This window comes from Antechinus flavipes, chromosome 5 (genome assembly GCF_016432865.1).
Source record: "Antechinus flavipes isolate AdamAnt ecotype Samford, QLD, Australia chromosome 5, AdamAnt_v2, whole genome shotgun sequence".
NCBI lineage: Eukaryota > Metazoa > Chordata > Mammalia > Dasyuromorphia > Dasyuridae > Antechinus > Antechinus flavipes.
The window spans coordinates 52,715,100-52,741,354 of NC_067402.1; the positions used below are offsets into that span (position 1 = coordinate 52,715,100).

A 26,255-nucleotide genomic window follows, 5' to 3' on the forward strand; every position below is an offset into this window, starting at 1 on the left:
ACTGATGTAAAATTCCCAACTACAATTTAGTAATCTATTTTAAACAACTGTATCCAATGCCCTTTTTATCTTACAGATGAGGAACCAGAGAGCAAGGGAGGGTTGAAGTCACTTGTGCTCAGGTCACACATAGCAAAATTCAAACGCTCTAGATCCAAATCTAAAAGTCTCTTAACATTAGGTACTCTCCTTTCCTGCTATCAGCATGAGAACAAGCCTCTCAGAACTCATCCACACCAATCCCTTCACATACCAATTTGCCATTGGGCAAAAAGAGGAAGCTTTTTCAGCTTGGTAGGGTCTGCCAGTGGCTGTGTTTTACTATCACAGCTTGGAGATTGCAGAGTCATTTCCATGCCACAATGAGACATCATAGTAGAACTTAAAAATATCTTCCATTAATTAAACTGAATTATTATTAATCTCACTACTTTGAGGATTTCATTATTCATCTTAAAACTGAAGATACCCTGGAGAACCTACAAAAAACTGGCTGGGGAATTATAGCATTCCATTTTCAAAATTCTTAAAAGTAAGTTTTTATTTGGGGAACTCTAATTTTAATCACTGAAGGAGCACAATCATCTGAAATTAATAATTTTTAACTTTTTTGTGAATCTTCGGCAGTCTAGTAGAACCTATGAAATCCTCAGAATGTTTTTTAATGCACCAAATAAAATACATACAATTACAAAAGAAATCAACTATATTGAAATAGTTTTCTATGTGTACATACATAGTTACATATGTCTATGTATGCACTTGTACATAAGCATATCTAACATAGTGTACGTGATATTGGCAACAAGGTGGTCCAATGGATACAGTGCTAAGCCTGGAGTCAGGGAAATCTGAGTTCAACTATAATTTCAGACACTTACTAGCTATGTGACCCTGGGAAGCCACTTAATCCAGTTTGCCTCAGTTCTGACATCTGTACAATGAGCTGGAAATGGAAATGGCAAAACATTCTTTGTCCAAATGGGGTCACAAAGACTCAAACACAATTGAAATGACTGAACGGCAAATATGTTTAAACACCTATGTATGAAGTTCGTAGACCTTGAAGATTAAGGACCCTTGTCTTCAATTTTCTCCAACAGAATGGGATTCACGATTTCTCACCATGGTGGTTCATTCTGGTGCACACAAAAGGACATTTTTATAGAACATACTTTCATGGATCATGCTATATTTGGGATGGACAAGATATTAGAAATAATCAGTTAACCTTAGTAAAGCCGAATAATTTGAGCAAGGTCTAGAACTATAAACGGCATGTCTTACACTAGGTTTTATCTTGTGTATTTGGAAGTCCCTTTAAAAATGATGTTTAAAAAAATTTCTTGCTAAATCAGGAAAAAACCCAACTGCTTTATAATTAATGTCAAATTTTCAAGAAATCTATTAACTATTGTCATGGTACTTCTCTGTGGCACTGAGAGGGAGAAAGGAAAAATCGTGGTCCCGGAGTGGGGAGACAAACTCAAAGTTCATTTCAAACCCCTTAATCCCTCGGCGCCTCAGTTTGCCCGAGCGTAAAATGCGGGGAGTTAGACTAGTCGGCTTCCATGGCTCCTTCCAGCCGCAGACCTGACCTTAGTTAGTCACTTAGTTAACTAATGAAAGTTTGCATATATGTCTCACTTATAACCAGCCAGAAAAGTTTGAGCAAGGAGAGAGTTGCATTTCAGGACTACAGTTAGCAACAGGGCAAGCCCCGGTCCGTGGAGGAGGGAGGGCAACCTCCAGCTGGGCTGGGCTCGCGGGGAGTTTGGGGGGCTGCCCCTGCCCCCCGCCGCTAGCTCCGGACCAGCCCCCGGGAGGGGGGTACTCACACAAGCCGTGGACGTCCAGCATGTTGGAGATGCCGCGGTCACACATGTCCACCTCGGGCTGGTTCTTCTCCCGGCTCTCCTCCACCAGCTTCTTCAAAGACTTGGACATGGTCTGAGGGGACAGAACGAGGTACGCGTGGGTGAGGGGGTCCCGGGACCCGTGGTCGCCCCCGCCGCCCCTCCCACGCCCAGCAAAGCCGGCGGACAGGACCGGACCGCCCCCTAGCGACCCCAAGGAAAGACAGCCAGCACCCGGTGCCCCCACATCGCCACTGCCCCCCCAGCACTCACTGTCGGGGTACCGGCGTCGGCGGACTTGCAGAGAACAGCCAGGAGCCAGAAGAGTAAACACACCCTGTCCCAGACCCCGGCGCAAGCGCAGACCGCGCCGCTCTCAGCGCCCGCCCCCCCTGTACAAGAGAACCCCGGGACTTCCCAATTTAGGAGAATTGCTCTGAGGCCAAGGCTCCAGGGCGAGACTCCACCCCATCTCGGAATGTGGCGCTCCAGGCGGACCAATCACTTCCGTGGACCCGTCTTCAGACTCCTCCCCTCTCCGTCCTCAGTCCCGCCCCTAAGAAGTCCCTCTAAGGGTGCTGATTGGTTAAGTCGAGGGCGCGTGCGTATGAGAGTTTGCGCATGTCCAGTTTCGTCAATCGCAGTCAATTGAAGGAAACTCTGAGGAAATGAAGCTGCTGATCCCGAGGGTCCTAGCCCCGGCCTCTGTGGGGAGCCTGTTACTGCCAGACCGTGCAGCTTTGGTCCGTTATCCTCCAGGCCTTTAAGAAGAGCCCTAACCACTCTTATTCCTCCTATTCCTACTTTTGTTCCAATATTCATCTGCCTCTGTAGATCTATTTGTTCGTGGTCCCCGCGTTAGATTACAAGCTCCCTGCGGGCTTTTGTACCCCTGGACCCTAGACCTAAGCCTTGGACACAGAAGGAGCTTAATATGTGTTTATTGACCGCTTTGTCCTATATATTGCTTTCGTTTGCCTGTCGCAGTGCGAGCTCCCTAAGGACAGAGATTGTCGCCTCTTTTTGTAGCCTGTACACAGAAGGAGATTAATATGTGTTTATTGACCGATCTGTTCTATATATTGCTTTCGTTGGCGTATTGCCACTCCCGTTAGATTGCAAGCTCCCAGAGGGCAGGGATTATCTTTTGTCACTTTTTATATCCCCAATACTTAACACGGTGCCTAGCACACAGTAGGCACTCAATAAATGCCTATCGGTTGATTTGCCCTATATGTAATTTTTTTAGTGTATTTATTTAAAACTCAAAAACAAAAACAAACTTTCATGTGCACAGCAACATTAAGAGATAATTCAAAAATAAGTATAAATTTCTATTTCAAGAAAGCTTTTCTTTGCTTTTTGGTTTCTGCACTTTTTTACTTTATTATCTTTTTTCCCCTTTCATCCTCCCCACTTCCTCCAAGCAGCCTACGCTTAAGCAAGGATATGTTTGTTTATATATGTATATGTTTATATGTGTCTATATATAGAGAGAGACACATATACACACATATATGTATATATATATATATATATATATATATATATATATATATATATATATATCCATACATACACACATATTGTGGATAGTTTTGAGTATATTTGCATTACATTGTCAGTTATTGGAAAATAGGGACTTTCTTTTTCTTCTTTTTTGTGCCCCCCAATGTCTGTCAGGTTGGGAGATGGGGAGAACCATGCCCTACCTTAACCTTTGTTTGTCATGGACTCCTTGGATAGTGCTTTGTACATGACAAAAGGTGTTTAATAAATGTTCATTCTTGTAGACTTGAAACCTTTTGGGGCCTCTTCTCAGAATATTGGGGTTCAGGAGATCCCAGAATAATTGATATTACAGACCAGTGATGCGAATGATCCAAAAGAATTTGGAAGTTTAGATTTTCTCCAAGTCAAGAAGCAAAGTCTTATTATAATTATAACTCCAATTGAAGTGAGCTAAATTCCAAGAGAGAAATTTAGCAAAGGGCAAGGAGCAAGCAAGTAGATTTATAAGAATTTGGGAATACAGAACAAAGAATAGAGCAGAGTAAATGACAACATGGGGTTGGATTCACAAGTTTGGTGGCAAGTTTGATAATGGAGGCTAACAATGATTCCTTTCTTAAACTTTAATGAAGTGTTCATTATTCAGTTACAGGTGCAAGATAGCTACTACTCAGACTTTTGGATGACAAAATTTGTCCTCGAAGGATAGTTTAATAAAATAAAGATATCAGGCCCAACTCCTTCTTTTTCACACACATTCTCCAAGATTGGAGCTAATTCTTCCATTAGCTACATTCCTAAAGTGAATATATCATTCCCAAGGCCAGGTAGCCTGAGGATATTACTATAATATTCACAAGGGCTCCCCATATCAAGAATATTGCTTTTAAATGCATCAAATAAAATATATAGTATTTGAAAGAAAGCCAATTAGATTAAAATTCTTTTCAAAAGGGGCAGCTAAGTGGTGCATGAATAGAGCACCAGCCCTGAAGTGAGGAGGACCTGAGTTCAAATTTGACCTCAGACACTTAATACTTCCTAGCTGTGTGATCCCTGGCAAGTCACTTAACCCCAATTGCCTCAGCAAAATAATAATAAAAATAATAATAAATTCTTTTCAAAAGAAAAAAATTAAGTTGAGACTCCAGGTTAAGAATCTCTACCTTTAAATTATGATTTTTTAAAATCCCATTTAAGCTGTTTTTCAAACAGCAATTTCATCATGAGGTTGGTTACTTGTTTGTCTTGAGGGGGATAAAAGTTCTGGAACCACAGGGAAAGGCCAGAAAAGACAGAATTCAAGGAAGTAGTACTCTATATCAGGGCTTCTTAAATTTTTTCCACTTGTGACTCCTTTCCCCGGCCCAAGAAATTTTTACATGATCCTGGGTATATAGGTATAAAAAATAAATACACAAATCAAACATTTACTGATAATAAGTCATCATTTCATGACCTCCATATACAGTTTTGGAACCTCCTACTAGGATTGAGAACCACTGTTTAAGAAACTGAGCTCTCCATGAAAATTTTAGAATTTGAGATCAAGCCCAGATATTTGTTTTAAAGATACTTGCACAGCAACAAGTTTTAAACAAATATTTTTGATTATAATATTAGTGTACCTGTTATATTTTATATCTTCAAAAATTGGAGGCTAACCTGAGGGCACAATTGAAAATAAATCATGTTTTAAACCAATTATTCTTAATCCTGAGTCTATTAACTTTTTAAAGAACTTTTTTGATAATAATTTAAAACAAATTGAATTTCTTGATAATCCTATATATTTTATTTTATGCAGATAAAAACACTATTCCTGATAAACAAAATTGAAATTAGATATTAGGATTTGGGAAATTGTAAAATAGATGAATGCATGTGGAAACCTAAGTTTCTCTCAAGATTTTTATGTAATATCCTCTCTCATCAGACTATGATCTATTTCTTCAGTTTCACCCAAAAAACTATTTTCAACTTCTTCATTCAGAGGGAAATAAAAATAATCATTTAAAAGTTAGAATCATTCAAGAGTATTTGGAGAAATTTGGCATGGGCATTCCCAGAAATCATGCTGGTAAGATATTCCATTTGAAACTCAGCTAGCCAATTATTAGCAAATAAAACATGTGAAAAAAGCAAGTCCAATAATTATTGATATTTTTTAAAAGACTAAAGTATATAGAAATAAAACTTGCTGCAAAGCTAGATGGCATAGTAGATAGAACTTGGGCCCTGGAGTCAGAAAGACCTGTTACCAGCCTTATGATCCTGAAAAGTCACTTGATCTCTTTGCCTTAGTTTCCTTATCTGTAAAATGAGTGTAATAAAAGCCCCTAGATCCCAGAATAGTTATAATAATCCAAAGAGATTATTTATAAGATTCCTGGCACATAGTAAGTATTATGTAATTGTTAGCTATTATGTACATTCTCCATGTATTCCTCCTATTGATTGGTCCATTGGTCCAATAACAACTTTTTCAACTAGAGTAGTTAAAGATAAATTGTTTAAGTCATCTACTATCTCCAGCCACATGTGGACCAAGTAATAAATTTGACAATAAAGATTACAGATTTAAGAGTCCAATTCCTAATTTTATAGAGAAAACTGAAATTCCAATAGGATGCTATGAATATACTAATTAAATTTCTTGCCCAATGGGGGACACAAATGGTGTCAAAAGCAGGATTTAAACTGACCTCTCCTGACCTGAAAATCCACGTCTCTGTTTTACCACTGTACCACACTGCTGCTTCTCTGGAGCATACATCCCACCTGGAATGGCACTGTCCCTGAAATTATAGATACTTGACTTAAATTTGATATTTTCTAGGTGTATGACCACAAATTACCCCCTCTCAGCCATGATTTCCTCACATATAAAACAATGTTGAATGAGATGCTCTGAGATCCCTTCTAATTAAGATGCATAGGGTTCATTGTCTCAGTCTTAAATTCTGGGACCTTATAAATGTCCAGTGCTTTATCTCTGACATTGATGTATGCCTCCTGGGAAGGCTAGGGTGTAAAGGGCTGAAACTCTTGAGTCAATGCATTGAGGTCAGACAACCGAGCACTTAAGGCTAATTACCTATTGGCCAATATTCTATAAGCATATACTTGGAAAATGTCCCTTCCCACTATCCTGTGCTGCGCTCAATAATTGGTGTATACAGAGAATTGTAGGAGGGATTAGGGGGTGGAATAAGACTAGACAGGGTCTCTTTGGTGGTAGACGTGATAGACGAGGAAGAAGGTAGACCAGAAGATTCTGCATCCATCCAATTCATTTCTATCTTTAAAGACCAAGAATAAAGACCAAGGACTTTTACTTATCCTAACTCCAAAAGATTCTAAGGTATCCAAGGTGCTAACTCGGTCTTCACACTAGGGCTCCCCTATTGATGCTTCCTTTCTGCAACTGATTTCTCAGCTCTATTTTCCCTCTGGCCATGAAGGTGCAGATGTCAGTAGCTTAAGACTTTGTGTGGGTATGCAATTTATGCATGAGGAAAGTCCGTGGGTCAGTCAGAGATGTTGGGGGAAACAGTTCATTAATAAATTTGAGAAATGAGAATAACAAGGAAAACAATGGGAATCATTTCAACAAAGCTTTGTTGTAAACAATGAGGAAGAGGAGACAGGGAAGGGATGCAATAATTCACATATGTCAACTAACACAATATTCCCATAAAGATGGCACTGCATTGGGGAGCATAGGTGTGGATCCATTAAGCAGGAAGAGCCTGCTCTCCGCAACCCTTCTGAGAGTGGACTCTACACTCTAATTTGGAGTGCCCCCCCCTCCAGCTGGCTGATTAGCTTATCAGGAGTTGAGGGGAAATATTTCAGGAATGGGGTTATTAGGAAGTAAAACAAGCTGGTGGTAAACAAAATATTATTTGGGGCACACAGCTGTATTAACCTTAAAAATGCTTTTTTCAGTATTTTTTTATGAGTATGTTCTATAAGCTTATAGTCCACAATCACCAGGTTTAATCTTATAATAATCTGTAAAATGATAAGATTGAATTGTAATGCAGGAGAAACTGAGGCAAGATAGAGATTTGAAAATTGTTATAATATTTTATTTGAAAGGGAGAGATTTACTGGAACCAAATGGATCCATGGTTTGGTCCCAGGACTGAATGAAACTATCGTCTCCAAGAATCCAGCAGCCAGTGGAGAGAAACATGGGGGACATCTGATAAATTGGGATTACAGAAGGGGGAGAAGCACTCAACATTCTGATGATGTCTAAGATAGAAGGTCTTTCTCCTTATCTGGATCATGATGATAAGGAGGAAGGCGTGGTGTTGCAGGATTGACCAGAACAATTAGGAACTGAGGCAGAACAATTCAAGGAAACTGAGACAGGACAATTTTCTTAGGAAACTGAGTCAGAATAATTAAAGAGAACTGTGGCACAACAGAACAAATGATATATAAAGTTCTTTCCTCATCTAAATTTGTGAACTTTTGATTTGTGGGCAGGTTTTGCTAAATACTCATAATTCTCAGATTAGGCTTTGGCTACCCAACAGAGGTCATGTAGGTAAGAATAGAAGTCATCTCCGGTCCCTACCTTCTCTGGGTTTCAAATGATCAGATTCCATATTTGAGGCAATGTCTCCAAATAATTTTTTTTTCATTCGTTCTTCTCTCTCTCAGAATCAGTCACCTATGGGCAATCACAGAATATATTTTATGTATCAGTTTCCACTGGTAGGGATAAAGGATTCAAGAATCCTATACAAGCACTTGTGGTAACAATGTATAGCAGATACTGGACAGCTTTTATTTCGCCCCATAGAAAATGTATTAAACATGTAACTTTGAGCAAGTAACCCATAAACCACTGTTGTAATTGTCTTCCCTTTCCCTGACAGATAGCACCACCTTGTGGCTAGAATTACCCTTGAAGGGGAATATACCTGGGATTCGAGAAGAAACTGGGAGGCTGGTTCTATCCAATCATCTCTCCTCTCCATCCAGGTGATCGGAGCTCTGGAACTCCCACTATGCGTTCCTAGTGTTCCCTTTTCTATGGCTGTCAGGGCTTTGGCTAGGAAGTTGGGCCATAGCTTCTCCATTGCATTTGGTATGTTGTTTCATCACTTACTTTTACACACTTATTAGTGATTTGATATACCCATTATTTGTTATTTCATTAAGTATCCATTTGTCTTTTGTTTGGGTATCTTGCATTGATTAGCATTTTTATTGCATGATGGTCTGGAAAGGATGTGTTTAATATTTCTGCCTTTTAACATTTAATATCTCTGTGGCTTAATATATTGTCAATTTTTATTGACTGATTGATTGATTTTTTGCAAGGCAATTGGAGTTAAGTGACTTACAGGAGGTTATCCAGCTAGAAAGTGTTAAATGTCTGAGATCATATTTGAACTCAGGTCCTCCAGACTCCAGGGCTAGTACTCTTCCCAGTGCTCTACCCAGCTGCCCCTTAATCAATTTTTTAAAGTTCCATTTTTTATTAAATAAAAATTTTCTTCAAGAGTTCCACTTAGAAAATGACATAATTCTTTTAGCTCTGGTTTCTCCATTAACTTATTCAATTCTATATTTTCCCTTTTGTTGAGCTTTCTAATTTGGATTTGTCTAAAAGTAAGAGAATATTAATGTTTCCAGCTATTATTGGATTATTGTTATCTTATTGTAATTCAGCTAATTTTTCCTTTATGAATTTATTTGCTAAAATATTTGGAGAATATAACTTTAATAGTGACATCTGTATGTTGTCTGTGGTTCTTTTCAGTTTAATATAGTTTCTCCTCTTTATCTTTTTTTTTTACATTATACATCTTTGAAACCTGAATTTCTATATTCAGTTGATACATAGTAAATTATGTTGTAGTTCCTCATATTTAATTTGTGTATGTGTTTATTTTTAGTTGTGTTTCTAGGAAGCAACAGATTGTGATGTTTTGTTTTCTTATTCAATATGTCACATTTTCCTTTTATTGGATTTTTAAAAATTCATTTACATTTAAAGTTATGAGTTTCTATCTTCCTCAACATGACTCTGATTTTTTTTACAATACTTTGCCTTTATTTATTTTTCTTTATATACAGTATTTTATCTCTTTAGTTATTTTTCTATTAAGCTATTTTAAGGAAATCCTATTTCTAAAGGTCCTCTTCCTCTTATTCTCAAGCCCTCCTCCCATTTATCACTCCTTTCTAAGGTTCTGGAGTTTTACTTAAGTTAATAATTCCTTTTTATTTTTCCTTTTTTTAAAACCTATTTAGTTCTTATGCTCTTTTTTTCTCATTCAAAAATCTACTTCCTTTTCTCCCCTTTAACTTATTTGTTAATTTTAAAATATATGTACCTTTTTTTCAAAAAAAAGGATTTATTTTCCCCATTCTCTTCATGAAATCTTTTATTTCATATACATTCTAAACTTTTAGGCTTTAACTCGTGGTCCTTGCTTATTTCTTTTTTAGTCTCTGTATTCTTTATGGAATTAAAACTTCTTAGTTACCTATTTTGAATTCTACCTTCTAATTAGTTTCTGTCATTACCTTGTAGATCTTATCCCAAACTATTTTTTCCTCAATTATGTCTTGTTCTTAGATCAATCAAATCCTTTAGGAAATTGAGAGGCTAGAAGTGTTGTCTACTTGCAGATATTTTTTTAGTATTTCTGATTGGCATTTCATTTTTACTTGACCTCCCCATGTTCGTTTAGAGGTAGTAATCTCACTTAGCACCAACTCCCTGTCTTCATAATCCATTATAAGATATCTTTCTACCTCTTTGTAATTTTCAGTAGAACTGCTTCCTCACACAAAATCAAGATTACGCATTTTCTTTGCCCATTTCAGTGCCTCCTTTTTGCCATTTCTTCTGTTCTCCAGTACACTCTCTTCTTTCTAAAAGACACAGGACTTACTTTCCCTTCATTTTTACCTTTAACTTGACTAGATATATCATATGTTCCCCTTCTAATATCTTCCTTCCCTCTCCCATTTTATGTATTCCCTCACAAAAAAATAATCAATTCATGTGCTATGAAATTTAATCCATGAGGTTTCAGACATATCCCTTTACCATCAGTCCTATTACCCTTGTCTTCTTGTGTCCTTTTAGAAAGAAAACAGTGATTGCCCTTCTCTTATGCTGCTGCTTCTGTTGTTTGTAACTCTTTAAGTGTCTCTAGTCTCCCTCCCTCCCCCCACCCCTACCCCCCGGGCTTTTTCTGGGGTAATTTATTTTATTAGTTGTGTCATCCTTGGTTGGTACATTTGTTTAGCTTTTTTGGCATTTCTATTATCTGGGGTTTACAGAGCAGATTATCTGCTAACATTTTATTGGCATCCATCTTTTTTTCATTGATAATTAGGCTCAGGTTTGTAGGGCATATCACCTTTGGTTGTATCTTTGCTCTTTGGAATAGATTATTACATTCCCTTCTGTGTTTTCTATCGGGGACAGAATACTCGTGTGTTATTCAAATTCCCTTTTCTTTATTGTTTAAGATATTTCTCCTGGTTGCTTGCAAAACTTGCAGTTTGTCATCAGAACTGTTGAATTTTAAATATGTCTTGGAGTTTACCACATGGGGTTTTTGTTTCTTTTCCTGGAGGTGAATTGTGAATTCTTTTGAATGAGTTTGTTTTTTGTGTTCAAAAGTTCTGGGTAGTTTTCTTCTATTATTTCTTGCTTTGTATAATTCAGGTTTTTTGACTTGCGTTCTTCTGGAAGAGTTTTATTTTTTGTTTTCTCTGTACATCTTATCTAGATCAATGTGATTTGCCTGCACACAAATCATGGTATCTTTTAGCTTTACTTGCTATTTGTTTTTGCTTTTTCTGAATTGTCCTTTACTTCCATGTATTTACATTTCCAGTTGGTTATCCTTTTTTTTTTCTTTTGATGAGACTTACCATTATAAATTCAAGTTATTCTGTTTTGCCATTTGTTTCTGCAATGAACACCATAAATTCTATTTCCACAATTCTTACTTATATCTCTTGAGAATCCATGGGGTTCTCTGCCTCATCAAGTGTGGATTGATTTTACTTTGTTATTCTTTATTCAGAAAGGTTTGCACCTATTTAGATGTCCTGTAGTCTATCTTCCCGTTTCTTAATAATATGTTTCCTGATGGGTTATCTACTTATGGTCATGTTTTTTAACTGAATTTTCTTTCTCTTGAGATCTTTGGTAATTTCAGGCAGCTAATCCAGAATCCCTAAGGTGTTCTCACTCATTATCAATCTGTATAAAGAATAAAAAAGGGAGATATAAACTCATCTGAGGTATTTACCAATATTGTAGAGAAATATCATGCAGAATTCAAATAAAAAAGGAATTTTTATTGATATTGAAGTTGCATTTGCAGATGAGATTGCACTCTTTAAACATAATTAAGCTCTAGAACATTGTAAAGGTTTATCAGTTAAATTTCTAATCATTTAAAAAGATCAGTCTAACTGTACTCTGTGAGGGTGAGGGTCAGGATGGGAAGAAGAAAAAAAAGGAAGTTCAGGAACAAGCATATAGGTCCAGAATGAATAGGAAAAGTTCTGGCCACGATGCATTTGGGAGAACGTGCAGTATTTTCAATGATCCTATAATTCTTGCTGCTACAAAAAAATCATCTCTTTAAAACTTCAGTGTTGTTATCAGATTCTTATCAGAATATGAATCACCAAACAGCATAATCTCACAAGATTTAGAATAGCAAGTGTGCTGTGATTTTGCCTTCCAGAGAAGGTGTCATCAAAGTCAAATGTGATCAGAAAAGAAGGTAGACTGGTGATACAATTATATAGAATGAGGTCATTGGCTTCAGTTTGACGTCAGCCCCTTTTCTTCCAGGGGTGTTGCACCCCTGCCTCTCCCCACCACACACACATATCCTGCCCTGGTCCCCCGTGGCTGCTAATATTTTGGTACAATGGATGTTATCTCCAACTAGCCATCTCCATTGTTGCAGTGAATGCCCTTGTTAATGAGCTCAGAGACCAGCAAAGTATGAATACATATGTGTATATAAAATTACCAAATTTTTAATGAACTTCAAAAAGTTACTATAACACAACACAATTGTTAAAGTCCTGTTATATTTTGCTTATTTTCTCATGATTAATAGTTATAATGAAAAAAAAATTTCTAGTCATCTTTTTCATTTTTTATTTGCAAAACAATTTTGACATGCCTTTGAAGTAAACATTTAAGAAATATTTTTATTTTAATTTATGGAACATAATTTAAAATGCAGCATATCTAAAACTCCAGGAGATTCACTTCATATTCCATGGTGTATAAATATTTTTTCATAGTGGAAAAGATAAAAGTACAAGTTGTTCCCAACAACAGAACTAGACGATAAATAATGTTCAATTCTCACTTCTTATGATGGCAGCATTTTGTCAAGCACTTCATAAACTGATTATCTCTTTTAGTAGTTCCAATAATCATCCGAACTTCTCCAGGTTAAGCGGAATGCTGATGGGGAAGCTGCATACTCAGCATGAAATTCTACAAAGACTTGATGAGTAGTGGTTAAATATGAAACTGCATTTGTGCCCTAAAATTAAAAAGAAAGAAAAAAAGAAGTTAGATTTTCATAGAGATGATCACATGGTAAAAACACTACTGAGTAGTGTTTCCTTACTATTCCATATGCTATGGGATGGACAATAAGCTTTATGTAGGAGTTCAGAAAAAGTAGGAATTACCCTGGACTAGAATGACTTGAGAAGGAAAATCTTAAAATGTTAAAACTGGAAAGACTCTTAAGAGACTGACTCTCATTTCTTAAATTTAAATTTAAGGGATTCCCCTGGCTCCTAACTTATCCCTTTACACTGCCTCTATTTTGGGAGGCAAGGGAGAGAGAAAGGGGAAGTGGGGAGTTAGTTGCCCAAGATCACACAGCTAGTAAATGTCTGAGGATGGATTTGATTTCAGAATCTCCTGACTCCAGGGCCCATGCTTTATCATTACACTAGCTAGCTGCCCTTATGCCTCTACTTTTAAAGGTAGGATAGTGCAGTAGAAAGAGCAATGAATCCTGTTTTTTTTTCCCCAATTAAATGCTCTTTTAATGCAGTAATATACAGCTTATTTTTTATTACAATTGCCTTCATTATTAATCACTGGGTATATTCATCTGAGATTTCCTTAGCTTTAATTTGCTCTATTTTTAAAAATAATTTTCTTATAGGTCTGTGCCCTTATTTTTCAATTGTTCAAATTTTGAAGTCACTGGTGATGAGCTATTCACCCAATAGTAATTCATTCAAATTAATTTATATTGCAAAAAATTATAATTCTTCATATATTATCTTTGTTGTAAATGTCTTCCATTTTAATTTAAAAATATTGTCTCACAATCTTCATGTAAAAAAGATAATAAAATTTAAACACAAAAGGAATGAATCATAGATTTTAAAGATAGAAGAGGACCTCAGAGAATGGTTAGTCTACTTTCCTCCTTTTATAAGGGAGAAATCAGCTCAAAGGGATTAAATGATTTGACTAAGATCCAAATGTGACAAAGTAATAGAATTCCTCTATCTCATAGGGCTGTTGTGAAGAAGAAATACTTAGGTAATGCATAATAAGATAGTATATTGGAAACTATGCTACATGAATATAAGACTGGAGTTTTTTGGCCCAGATCTAGAAAATATCAGCAAAGGGAACTTGGTGCACACTCCTCCAACAGTGAATGAAACTCCCAGAGTTCAAAATCCCTCCATAGCTGTAGACCTGCATGCCTTCTATCACTGAAAGTCTTCAAGAACTCCAATCTGTGTTGTGATTAATGGCTAGTAATGTTAGAAACAAGTCTTGAACCCCAGATTTCCTTGCTCTAGGACCTCCTTTATTCATTGTGACACACTGTGGTTTTTCATGAAACATCAGATTTTATTACATAATACCTCAGTTGTTTCTTTTGGCATAAAATAAAGGGACAGTGCTATGTCCTTAGTGTGGTTTGTCTGGATATTAGAATTTCAACTCTTTATTTTAATAGTAGCAGTTATACAGCTTTTACAAAATGTTTTCCATAGAACACTATGAGGTAGTAAATAGTTTGAATTATTATCTCCATTTTTTAGGTGAGGAAACTAAGATCCTGAGCAATTAAGAGACACCATTAGTAAGTATATAAGTCGGGCCTTGAACATAGAACTCCCGTGTTACAAACTCAGTGATAGTCTCACTCTACTCCAGTGACTATCTCATGTAATTCAGAATAATCTTCCCAAAATACTTTTCCCAGTACTTTATAAAGAGATCAAACTACAACTCCACAAGTATTCCTTGTTGTATTCAGCATCAGTTTAGTTTTTCTGTGTTTCTTGTCTAAATATTCCTATAATTTTAAACAAATACCCTGTGAGAGGGTGCCATGTTTCTGTGGGCTTGAATGAAACACACTTTAATGTTATTAAAAGCCCTCTAGATGGTGCTCATTCCTCCAAAATGGAAAGAAAAATTTACTACATCATATCAAAAAAGTTCTCATTTTGCTACTTTGCTTTTCTTAGCACTCTAAGTTACCCACAACTTTTATTACATTTTAAATAATTAAAATTTGCCTCTCAGAGACTCACCGCTCCACAGAATGGTCCGGTTGATGGAGAAGTACTATCAGGTCCATCATAAAGAATCAGATAGTTTTGGATGCATTCTCCTGGATCATAAATGCTGAAAAAAGAAAAGCTGAGTACAAGAATTTTTCCAGTGGTGCCAGTAACAGTCCATTCACAATGAGTGTTGTTTTCATAGGTATCAGGATAGCCAGGACTAGTAAGAGAGCCAGAATCCCCATAAAGAGGTCCACCACAAGCTGAAAGAAAATTTGGGAAACAGATTAGGCAGATTTCAACATAGTAAAAATTATTAAAATCAAAGATCCTTGTAAAATATATAAAATTATAAAATAACTTTTCTTCTATAGGCCACTGGAAGATCTACTATAACCACAATGATGGAAAAAGGCTCTCAGCTACATGTTCCTAAATGGAGCTGACCCCGAGTTGGTTTCTTCCAGATCTGTTCCTCTCAAATGAGAAGTTTAGAACAACAACAACAAAAAAAAAAAAAAAAACTTTTCTGAGGGAAAAGTGAGAAGAAAAGGAAGAAAAATTAGACATCATTTCATAATGTTTATTTCTAGCTATGTGGAACTATTTGTATACAATGTTATGAAGGCAAAAGATGGGAATGAAAAAGAAAAACTGAGACATTAGGGATGGGAAAGAAGAATAAAAATGAAGATTTAGGAGTTTCTACTATTCTAAAAAGTCATCACTTGCTGCCCTTAACACAAGGATTGGCAAATTTCAAACCCTAACTCCAAGAGTTATTGATACTCATTAATTTAAAAAAATATATTTATTTATGAAATAACCATGCTGTAACATCTATGATACAGAGATTGTCTAGGAAGGATCTCTACCCTCCATCAACATTTATGATACATGATGTGGCATCCTTTATTTAATGAAATACTGTTTCTTACGAAATATTCTAATGGTTGGAATGAAGAAGTAATACCTTCTTTCATCCATCATGGTCTGGCTATAATGGTGATAACTTAACACTCTTAGTTATGTAAAAACAGTTCAACATTTATTGAGAAAACTTGTCTTATGCCTGAGATTTGACAATGCATTAATGAAAAATAATAATTCATTTTTGAGTCTCTAACTTATTTCAAGAGAAGGAATTATCACTGTTGAGCTTCCATGCAGGTCCATAATATTTAACATGTTTTAATAACTAGAATTTTTTTCTAAAAATATATATTTTATCCTGAGAGTTGATCAAAGTTGATAAAAGTGATAAAAAGAGAAAATTCAGGCAGAAGTTCCTAGACTTTTCCGGTAAACCCTTCTGCTTCCTTAGTCATATAGCTGACTCAAATAACTGGAAAACAGATTACTGCACCTTGTCTTTTGCTTTTCCCAGTAGATACTCCAAGATATTCTGAGCTACATTAGCACTGGAAAAGCATGACTAGCCAGTAGCTAATAGCTTACCAGATGGGGATGATGTCCACAGGATTTCATATCCATGTCCTGAATGTATGACATTACTTTTGAATCGTAGATACAGAAGGTGACTTTTAGAGAAGATGGGATTGGGGAGCAGAATGCCACAGTATTTGCCAAGTAATGGGGAGCTTCCATCGCTTCCATTTCTTACCTGTAAAAAAAGTCACTAATATTTAGCATCATTAATATGTTATCACTTGCCAAATAAAGTCAGGAATTTGAAAAAGACACATGTAAAATTGTACTTTCCTGTTTCTGACAAACATTGGAGCTGACTGAGGACTTAAGTGCCCCATGATCATCATGATTCCAAGTTCAATTCTCTACTCAACTGCCATGATGATTTACCTACCTTATATAAAGGGGCAAGATTAACCCCTCCATACATCCTCAAATCACATATTAAATGCATTTAATATGAGATCACATATGCAAAAAGTGCTGCAAACTTAAAAGGAATATTCCATCCTCAGACCAGCTCAGTGAATGAGGAGTTTAATCTTGGAATGAACTTATCAAGAGTGAACCACTTCCATCTTACTTTCCAATGGTTTGCTCCATCTCCATTCCCAACTCCCTGGCATTCTTTCCTCTTATATAAGATATTAAAAGGGGATTGGAGAAAGGGCACAAAAAGGAAAGTGAAGGACATTGAAGGCCAACTTTGTTTCTAAATTGTGCCGAGAGCCTGCCTGACCTGTAAGAATAAGTCAGAATTCTTAGAGTTAAATAGCAATGATAATAATATTAAACAAGTGTCTGTGGTGACCAAGGCTCTGCGTTGGGTCTTAGAAGACATCCACAGTTTAAATTGTGCCAGATACCATTATAATAAATAATAATGCTCTTGCTATAGTACCTCATGGTAAGTGCATTTGAGAGAGCTGGAACTCCTCTTCCTTGCCTTGTAGTCAACAATACTATCGTGGACTGTCATGGAGTGGAAAGGCCAAAGTTTCCACCCTCTCCATACTGCCTTCTTCTGGACTAAATCTAGATAATTATCATCTCTCTTGAATAGCTACCAAATGTTAACCCCATTCAGCAGATGTTAGGGATAGCTGGGGAAGCTCCCTAGCCTTCATCACTGAATGGCACTGCCTCAATCAAACTGAGATGTGTTAGCTTAAAAAGTCCCAGATCTCCCATGGTACCCAGGGCAGTCACCAGTCTGGTCACTGGACCCCAATGACTCTGGAGGGACAAGTCAGAAGGGTGACTTTGCCTAGCCTGCCCTCACTCATATCCAATTCACTTGCATGTCATGGTATCCCTCCCTGATTTCATGGGCCTCTCTGAGAACGAAGGACAAACAACAACTGGAGTGGAATTCTAATATAATACATATTATTATTTCTTCTTCTCCTAAGCCCTAGGCCTTTGCTCTACCCATTGCTCTATCCAATAAACATGAAACTGGCCTGCTTCCAAGAGCTCATATGCTATTATGATATAGATCAAAGATATACAAAATAATTTTGGGATGGGAGCAAAATAAAAATCAGGAAAGCACCAAGTTGTGTAGGACTTCTTTCAGGTCTGAGGGATAGAATATGCAAGGGACTAGAAATAGGCCAGGGAAAGTGAGAGGAAACAACCCATAAGCAAGTTTAGATAGAATGTTGAATTGTAAAAGGAAATTTTCATTCATTTTTCAGTTATATCTGACTCCGTGACCTCATTTGAGATTTTCTTAATAAAGACACTGGAGAGGTTCGTTCTCCATTTCCTTCTCCAGCTCATTTTACAGATGAGGAAACTGAGGCCCACAAGGTTAAGTGACTTGCCCAAGTTCATACAGTTAATGAGTACCTGAGATTAGAGTGGAATTTACCAAAGATGAGTTTTTTCTGACTCCAGGCCCACTGCATCGCCTAACTGCCTTATGAAGGGGAATAATGTGAAGCAAACCTGTAAAAATTAATTTGGAACTAAAATCTGAAGGACTTTAAATACCAAATGGAGGAATTTGTATTTGATCCTAGAGACAAACAGGAATCACCAAAGTTTCTTGAGCATGGAATACGACATGATTTGGCTTTAACCTCAGAACATACATGTGAGGAGCTTGTATTGGGATGGAAGAGACTTGAGATATGGAGGCCAAAAGGAAGTTATTGCTACAGTGTAGGCTAAGGATGGAAAGGACTCAGGCTGGTATAATGGATGTACGAATGGAGATAAGGAGATGCATGCGAGAGAAGGAGTAGATATGGAACCAACAGGGCTTGGAAATCCATGCAACTCTTTCACTTAAAGGAATCCTGGCTAATATTAGCTGTTTCTTATTACCAAGTTTTTAGGCAACAATCCATTAATTTAACATTTTTCACGAGATCAAACTTAAGGTTAGTCATGAATTCTCATATAGAAAGCAGCTATTGTCTTGAATGTATTATTTTCAACAAGTAAATTAAGTTGTACTTTAATGTGGTTCCCCAAGACACATTTCCTTCTTCAGCATCAATGTCATAAGCTGCCTTGGATCTTGTTTTGGACTTCCCAGTGATCTCAGTTTTATGTATCATAAAGTCTCCAGCTTGGGATACTTGGGATGTGGGAGGAGTAAAAGGTGAGACTGGTCATTTACCGTGAGAGTACATTTTTACAGTTTTAAGATTAAGATTAATCTTGGCTGTCAATTACCTCTAAGAAGTCATCTCTGCATTCGCTTGTGTACTCCACATTGAAGGAATTGAAGAAGAGTGTGATTTTGTAATTCTCTGGGGCTCTGACAATGGTAGAGCAGTCTAGGTTATTGCCATAGTTTTCTGGCCAGCCAGGGCTCCTCAGAGAGCCAAATGTTTGGTTATATTCCCGATTGCAATCTGGGGGAAGGGGTACAAAGAAGAAAATACAATATTTGCAATGAACAGAAGTCATCATGTTACTTTTTTTCCTGTTTATTCCTTGGACATTAACATGAGGCAGCATATTTTCCTAAGGACACCAGAGGTTCTGACATTCATTTCCTCCACTTTCTTGGTTTTACAAACATTTCATTAGATGCCATTCAGGATCTCACAACAAATTGACTCCTTTTTGGAAAATTGCTTAGTTCTGATAAAAATGGAAAATGTTTGTTGGTCACATTTCTTTCTTTCTTTTTTTTTCCCCCTGCAATTCAGCCCAGAAGTCTAAGGCTTTATTATGGCTGTTATTTCCTTTAATCACAAATAATTTTAATGTTATCCAAACTAAGAATGGCCTGATCACAAAGTCTGGGAATAAGCTTTTTGGTATCAAAAAAAAAAAAAAAAAAGGCTTCTTCAAGATCTTAACAGTATCACTTAATATTTCTAAACTAGAGAAGTAAGATGTCTTAGTTATTTATCCTTCAAAGTGAAAAACAGCTCTTAGCCATTTGGACTAAAGTTAATTTTTAATTTAGTCTCCTTGATATACCTTGAATAAGATATTCCATCTTTGGACTCTCCATTTTCATCAGCTATCCACCACGCCTGACTTCTTCTCCTGCCCCATGTCCATCTCCTGGCTTCCATCAAATCTCTGCTAAAACGCCACCTTCTATAAAAAGTCTTTCCTAATGTTTTTTACATGTAATATTTTCCCTCTAAGAGTATCTCTAACTTATCCTGTCTCTAGTTTATTTGTACATATTTTTTTTGCATGTTGCATATGAGAGTAGAGATTGGTATTTTAGTTTTATTTTACATGTCTTTGTATTTCTGGAGTTTAGCTTTATGAATGCTTGTTAATTGCTAGTGACTTCCAATTTCTTCCTTTGTAACTTGGATCCCATAGAAAAACCCATTCATCTCATGTGGATGAATATCACTAGAACAAATACTGATTCACTTTTTGGAATCAAGGCTGATAATCACAGTAAAAACCAAAGCATATGTGAGAACATACGAATCTGATTTGATGCTCACCTGAGATTTGATAGGTAAACATGACTCTACTGTCACTACGGAATTCTTCTGATTTGAAAACCACAACAACAGTTCGCCCAGAAGAATAAAATTTAGGCACAGTAGTAGCATTCGTGCTACAGAATTGATGTACAGAGCTTTCACCATTCTGAAATTGAAAGGATGCAAAGTTATTCAAAATCAAGTTTGGCTCTCACAAAAATCAAACCCGATTTGTATTTAAATCACATATTGAGATATGATTTAGCCTTCTGCCAAAAATCAAGTCTGATGCTCAGTGTGAAAGAAGTTACAACTAGATGGGGAATGGCTATAGCCTACTGTTCCTATTCACTCAGAAAGATGAATAATTTATGCATGGAAGGAAGGAAATAATGCTGATTTTTGTTCATTTCATAACAGTGTCTGTCCACGGTACAGACAAAAAATATGTGAGTGTTGATATGGTTTCACGGAAGACTGAAATTGTAATAATGTTTGCTTAACTTTATGAATACAAAAACATACGTAAATTAGTTTTTGTAAATAAATATCATACAATGTGACCCCACTGTTCACTAGAGAGTGAAATTTGATATGAGACTTTGCTTCTTGGGCTCCACCAAAGAGCCTTTTTAGTAAAGACCACCCTTAAATTGTTGTTCCATAACATGGACACACTAGTGTACAAAGGAGATGATTATTTAAAACTCACATAATCACAAGGCAGGAAGGGCCTTCTGCATTTATGTGGTCTGAATCTTTTGCCTCTTTTTGTATTTCTAGCACTTAGCACAGTGTTAGTATAGATGTTTAATAAATGTTTATTAATTAGTTGAATTTCACCTTGAGCACTCTTTTCTAAATCAGGTATGCAGAAATTGGGAGAAGGGCACCTGGGATGATTATTACCTCTGGAGAGTCCCGAATCTGTAGGTAATTCTCAGAGCAGTCCTCAGAGTGTAGCTGAAATGTTTGAACTACCAGTTTGACTTGTTGATGGGGAGGTGCATCAATGATCCAAGTGCAAATAAATAGCGGGAAAAACGGGTTTGAAGATTGGGGTGACCCAGTGGTCTGGGGGGTCTGCGTGGCATTGAATGTTCCTCCACAGGGCACTGTGCCAGAGAGAAATAATGGTGAGGTCGTATATGAGTAAGGTGTTCACTATATGTGATCTTGTCTGATTCTCACAAAACCCTCATAAAGAAAGGACACCAAACAGGACTCCCCATTTTGTGTTGGTCAATCATTTCAGTCATGTCTGACTCTTTGCCATCACATTTGGGTTTTCTTGGAACTGGACTGGTTTTCCATTTCCTTCCCCAACTCATTTTACAGATGAGGAACCAAAGCAAACACTGTTAAGTGGCTTGCCCAGTAAGTGACTGAGGCTGGATTTGAACTTGGGGAAAGTGGCCCTTTTTACAGATGAGTCAATTGAAGCTCAAATAAATGAAAAGACTGATCCAAAAACACACAGCTAATAGGAAATGAAAATGGGATGTAAAAATCCAGGTTGTTTGATTACAATATATAAACACTTACATGAAAAGATATCTGTCCTTAAAGCACTAATTCACAATTTTTTATTTCTTTTAATAGACTATGCTCAGTCTATTAAATTGGACTGTGTCCAGTTTTTGTGGACAAAGGAGACTGGCCTTCTCTGTGTACATTTTGAGTCCACTTATATTATGGCCAATTTGGACTTCTGTAGAATCAGGGTATTCCAGACAGGGTTTATGTCAGAAATTTTTCTTTTGCTGTATTTTAGATCCCTTTAAATGACTTACAATCCAAGGTAGTATAAGTAGCATTAAATCCTCTTTTTTCCACAGAAACATCACTGACAAATTTGACTGTGAGGAAGTTGCCTTTGGAGATAAAAGGGGCAGGTAGAGTGGAACCACAAAAAGTACCGACCAAATTGGCATTTTCATTGTAGCCATCATATATCTGTAAAAGACAAAGAGTTCATTACTTATCCAGTTATTCTCAGGACTCATGGTTTATGCTAAATCTGCTAATTCATGGGTTAATATGAACCAAATGTATTGATCTTTCATCTCCTTTTGCATGTTCCAAGAAAGGCTGGTCTCATGTGGGAAGGATAAAATGACATTTATATCAGAAGGATCATTACTGGGTGTTCTTAGGTCTAGAGCCGGCAGGAACCTCAGAACCCCCTTCATTTGGGAGCTGAGAAATGCACCATCCTGGGAAAACAGAGTCATGCTGTCTGAGAGGGATTCTAAGCTGGCTCTTCGACTCCCCATCAGACTCTGCTCGCTCTCACAGGCTAGGGATGCTCTCAGTGCTACAGGTTCAATGAGGCAAAATATTTATCATTTGTCATGCTGGCATCTTCATTGTCCAGCACAGCACAGCTAAGTAGATGCTTCATAAATGTCAAACTCATTGAACTGAATTTCAAAGGACATGCAGAGACATGAGATGTCTAAACTGATTTCTCGGTATTCTTGCATTTCTGATTGTTCTAATTTGTTAATATTCAGTTATTTCTCAGTCACTTCTGACTCTTTATGACCCCACATGGGGTATTGGCAAAGATGCTGGAGTGGTTTGCCATTTCCTTTTCCAGCTCACTTTTACAGATGAGAAAACTGAGGCAAATCACATTAAGTGATTTGCCCCGAATAACACAGCTAAGTGAGTGTTTGAGGCCATATTTGAAATCATGAAGATGAGCCTTCCTGACTCCATAGCTGACATCTTATCCACAGCACCACCTTGCTCCCCATATAGAAAATTAGATGAAAATGTCATTTATATCTCTCTGCAGAGATATCCACATTCATAGATTTACACATGCACATAATTCTAATGGATTAAGGAAAAGATTAAATAAAATGCTACCTAAAGACCATCTTTTTCTTTGACTTTTAGCACATAATCCTAGAGTTAGGAAAAAGGTTAAATAAAATGCTACCAAAGACAATCTACTTCCTTGATTTTCAGTCCAGAATTCTTTCTCCTTCATAGTATTCTTAAACAAATAAACACTGGTATTTTTGTTTTAAAGGTGGCTTTATATCTCTAAAGTTTTAAATTAAAGATAATCTACCTCCTTAACTTTGTCCAGAATTCTTTTTCCTTCATAACATTATTAAATCATTAATATTATTAAATGAACACTGGTATTTTTATTTTAAGGCTAGGATGTATGACTGAAATTTTAAATTAAAGATAATCTACTTCCTGGACTTTCAGTTCAGAATTCTTTCCCTTTCTTCGTAGAATTATTAAATCATTAGTATTATTAAATGAACAATGGCATTTTTGTTTTAAGGGTGGGATATATTTCTAAAGTTTAAAATTAAAGATAATCCACCTCCTTGAGTTGCAGTCCAGAATTCTTTCTCCTTCTTCATAGCATTATTAAATCATTAGTATTATTAAATAAACACTGGTATTTTTGTTTTAATGGTGGGATATGTCTAAAGTTTTAAATTAAAGATCATCTACCTCCTTGACTTTCAGTCAAGAATTCTTTCTTCTTCTTCATAGCATTATTAAATCACTAGTATTATTAAATGAACACTGGTATTTGTTTTAAGGGTGAGATGTATGTCTAAAATTTTAAATTAAAGTTAATCTACCTCCTTGACTTTCAGTCAGGAATTCTTTCTCCTTCTTTATAGCATTATTAAGTCATTAGTATTATTAAACAGACACTGGTAATTTTAAAAGTGAGATATATCTCTAAAGTTTTAAATTAAAAGTATAAGGCATTTCAGGGACTTCAAGAGTAGAGCTACAGCTACTAATGTGATAAGTGGTAGGAAAGGACGCTAAATTATAAAATAAAATAGACATTTAGTAAATGTTTGCTAAATAAATAAAGCAGAAATGGCAAAAGAACAACAACAACAAAAAAAAAAAACCTAAAACTCAAAATAGAAATAAGCTGCTTCAACACCAGATGGCATGTTCTTTCCTTCCTAATGAACATGGAAAACGTTCCTCTCTCTATACCCTAGAATGGTTGAAAGTTGCAGAGAGGCAGATTTAGAGCCCCAAATGAGACAAATTCTTCCTATCAATCTGAGCTCTCCAAAGTGGAAATGATTTGTGAATAGATCTCTTATTTGGATCTTCAAAAGTGCTGGGGATGGTATGAAGGGGCTTTTTGGTCAGGTCAAGACTGATCTAGGTAGTTACTGATTTGATTACTTCTAACACTAAGATTTCTGTGAGTCTATGAAATTATTATTTTTTCTACAAAGTGACATGCTCATGGAAATTAGGAATAGGGGCTAAGCTGTGACTTCACTGGTATCAGAAGTTCTTAATAAAAAAAACTTCCTCTGTCAATTTAAGTCAGCAGAGTCTCAGCAGCTTACTGAATTGCTATTATGCTTCTCTCAGTGAAAAATTAAGGATATGAAATAAAAATAAAAAAGACCTAGCAATCTTATAATTAAGATTTCAATAGGGAATTTTAACTTTAAAACAAAGGGATTATAGATTACTATACAAATGTAACAAATACATTTTAAGAATCCTCCATCAAAGTCCCACTTCAATATAATGGATGTAAAACAGGGCTCCTGAAGCTATGTTAATGAACCCCAAATCTGGCAGATTCTATCAAGCCAAAAAAGTCTTTGACAGTAAACTCCACCATAAAGTCTTGAAAATAACCTAGCAATGTTTGGATCGGCACATCATCATGTTGGCAAAATGTTGATAATTTTTTTTTCAGCCAAGCAATTCACAAAGATCTTCAGTTAAGAGGGGTTGTGGTCTACAATGGTGAAGGGAATATCCATAAAAGAAAACAGTGGGTCTTTGAAGTACTGACACACTATAATAATAATAATGTAACAAGTACCACTATTATGGACAAGTTAAAATTGTTGAATTTTTTATTTTAAAATTTCCAAAGAGTATTCAGTTGAATCTTTAATATTAATAATTTAATTCCTAAAACTTTAAGTTTTTCTGAAAGATTTTCAAGACTTTTAATGTCAATAATATGAAAGGGGAAAATGAAAGGTAAAAAAGAATACCATTTTATTTGATGGATATTTACTTGCTGCAATAAATAATTCAACAGAAGTAGTATCTTAATAACCCCAAAAGTCAGCTATCTCATAAGCCATACTGATGTATTTATATGTGAATAGCTGAGCTGGATTGTACCGACGTGGATATGGACATAGAGATTCTAGTTGAATGACTTCAGCTCTTCTAACAAATGTTTTGGCACACATAAGACAGACATATAAAGAGCTTATTTATAATCTTAATATTTATTATTATTTTCCAGGAAGCAGAATAGAAAATTACTCTCTGCAATGAGGAGCACCATTGAAAGAGTACTTTATCTACTACCTTGAAAATAATAACAACAATTCCATTATATAATTCTTTAAAATTTACAGAGTTCTTACCTAACAATCCTAGGAGGTAATTCACTATTCCTCATTTTAGAACTTTTTTACAGACAATTTTTATAAAAATAGTTTTCAGCTTTGGAATCCTGAAAAAATTCTTTGCTATATTTGAGTTTAAAAGGCAGATTCAAATGTTCACATGCTTTTATTATCCCATAGTTATGTTTCTCTATCAGACACAGTCTATAGCTTTTAACAGTTTACATTTTACCACTTTTCCCCATAGATCCAATTTATTTGGTATTGCTTGAGTTTCTATGCTCACTACTGTTTTAAGTACTGTGATGGATACAAGATTCCAAAAGGACCATTATTTTGTCTCCCTGCACTAACATGGATCACAACTCTGCTATATTTTACTAACAGATGATTTCATAAGTTACTATGACCAAAGGAAGTCACCATTAAGATGATTCCATTCCTTATTTAAATTGATTCTCAGATGATTGAAATAAAGCCCATTAGTGGTTCTATTTTCCAACTTGATAGGGTCTGGCAGAATATTTATACTATTGGAATAGCCTTTGAGATACCAT

At 36.1% G+C, this 26,255-nt stretch overlaps 2 protein-coding genes across 4 annotated transcripts in view; both read right to left on the reverse strand.

Annotated features, from left to right (window-relative positions):
* Window positions 1-2,246, reverse strand: part of RSU1 (Ras suppressor protein 1) — a 221,653-nt gene extending 219,407 nt beyond the window's left edge. For all 3 annotated transcript variants that reach the window (XR_007947648.1, XM_051961301.1, XM_051961300.1), the window contains exons 1-2: window positions 2,130-2,246; window positions 1,839-1,950 (exon numbers count right to left, since the gene is read on the reverse strand). Coding sequence is in view for 2 of the 3 variants with exons in the window: in XM_051961301.1 (XP_051817261.1) it covers window positions 1,839-1,947 (109 nt within the window). In the remaining variant the exon portion in view is untranslated. The remainder of the gene's footprint in view (window positions 1-1,838; window positions 1,951-2,129) is intronic.
* A 10,280-nt stretch (window positions 2,247-12,526) lies between these two features.
* CUBN (cubilin) overlaps window positions 12,527-26,255 on the reverse strand; it is a 282,230-nt gene continuing 268,501 nt past the window's right edge. The window contains exons 60-66 of the mRNA XM_051963617.1: window positions 22,093-22,255; window positions 21,209-21,414; window positions 20,318-20,465; window positions 19,068-19,249; window positions 16,407-16,572; window positions 14,976-15,211; window positions 12,527-12,937 (exon numbers count right to left, since the gene is read on the reverse strand). Of these exons, the coding sequence (XP_051819577.1) occupies window positions 12,809-12,937; window positions 14,976-15,211; window positions 16,407-16,572; window positions 19,068-19,249; window positions 20,318-20,465; window positions 21,209-21,414; window positions 22,093-22,255 (1,230 nt within the window). The 3' untranslated portion in view covers window positions 12,527-12,808. The remainder of the gene's footprint in view (window positions 12,938-14,975; window positions 15,212-16,406; window positions 16,573-19,067; window positions 19,250-20,317; window positions 20,466-21,208; window positions 21,415-22,092; window positions 22,256-26,255) is intronic.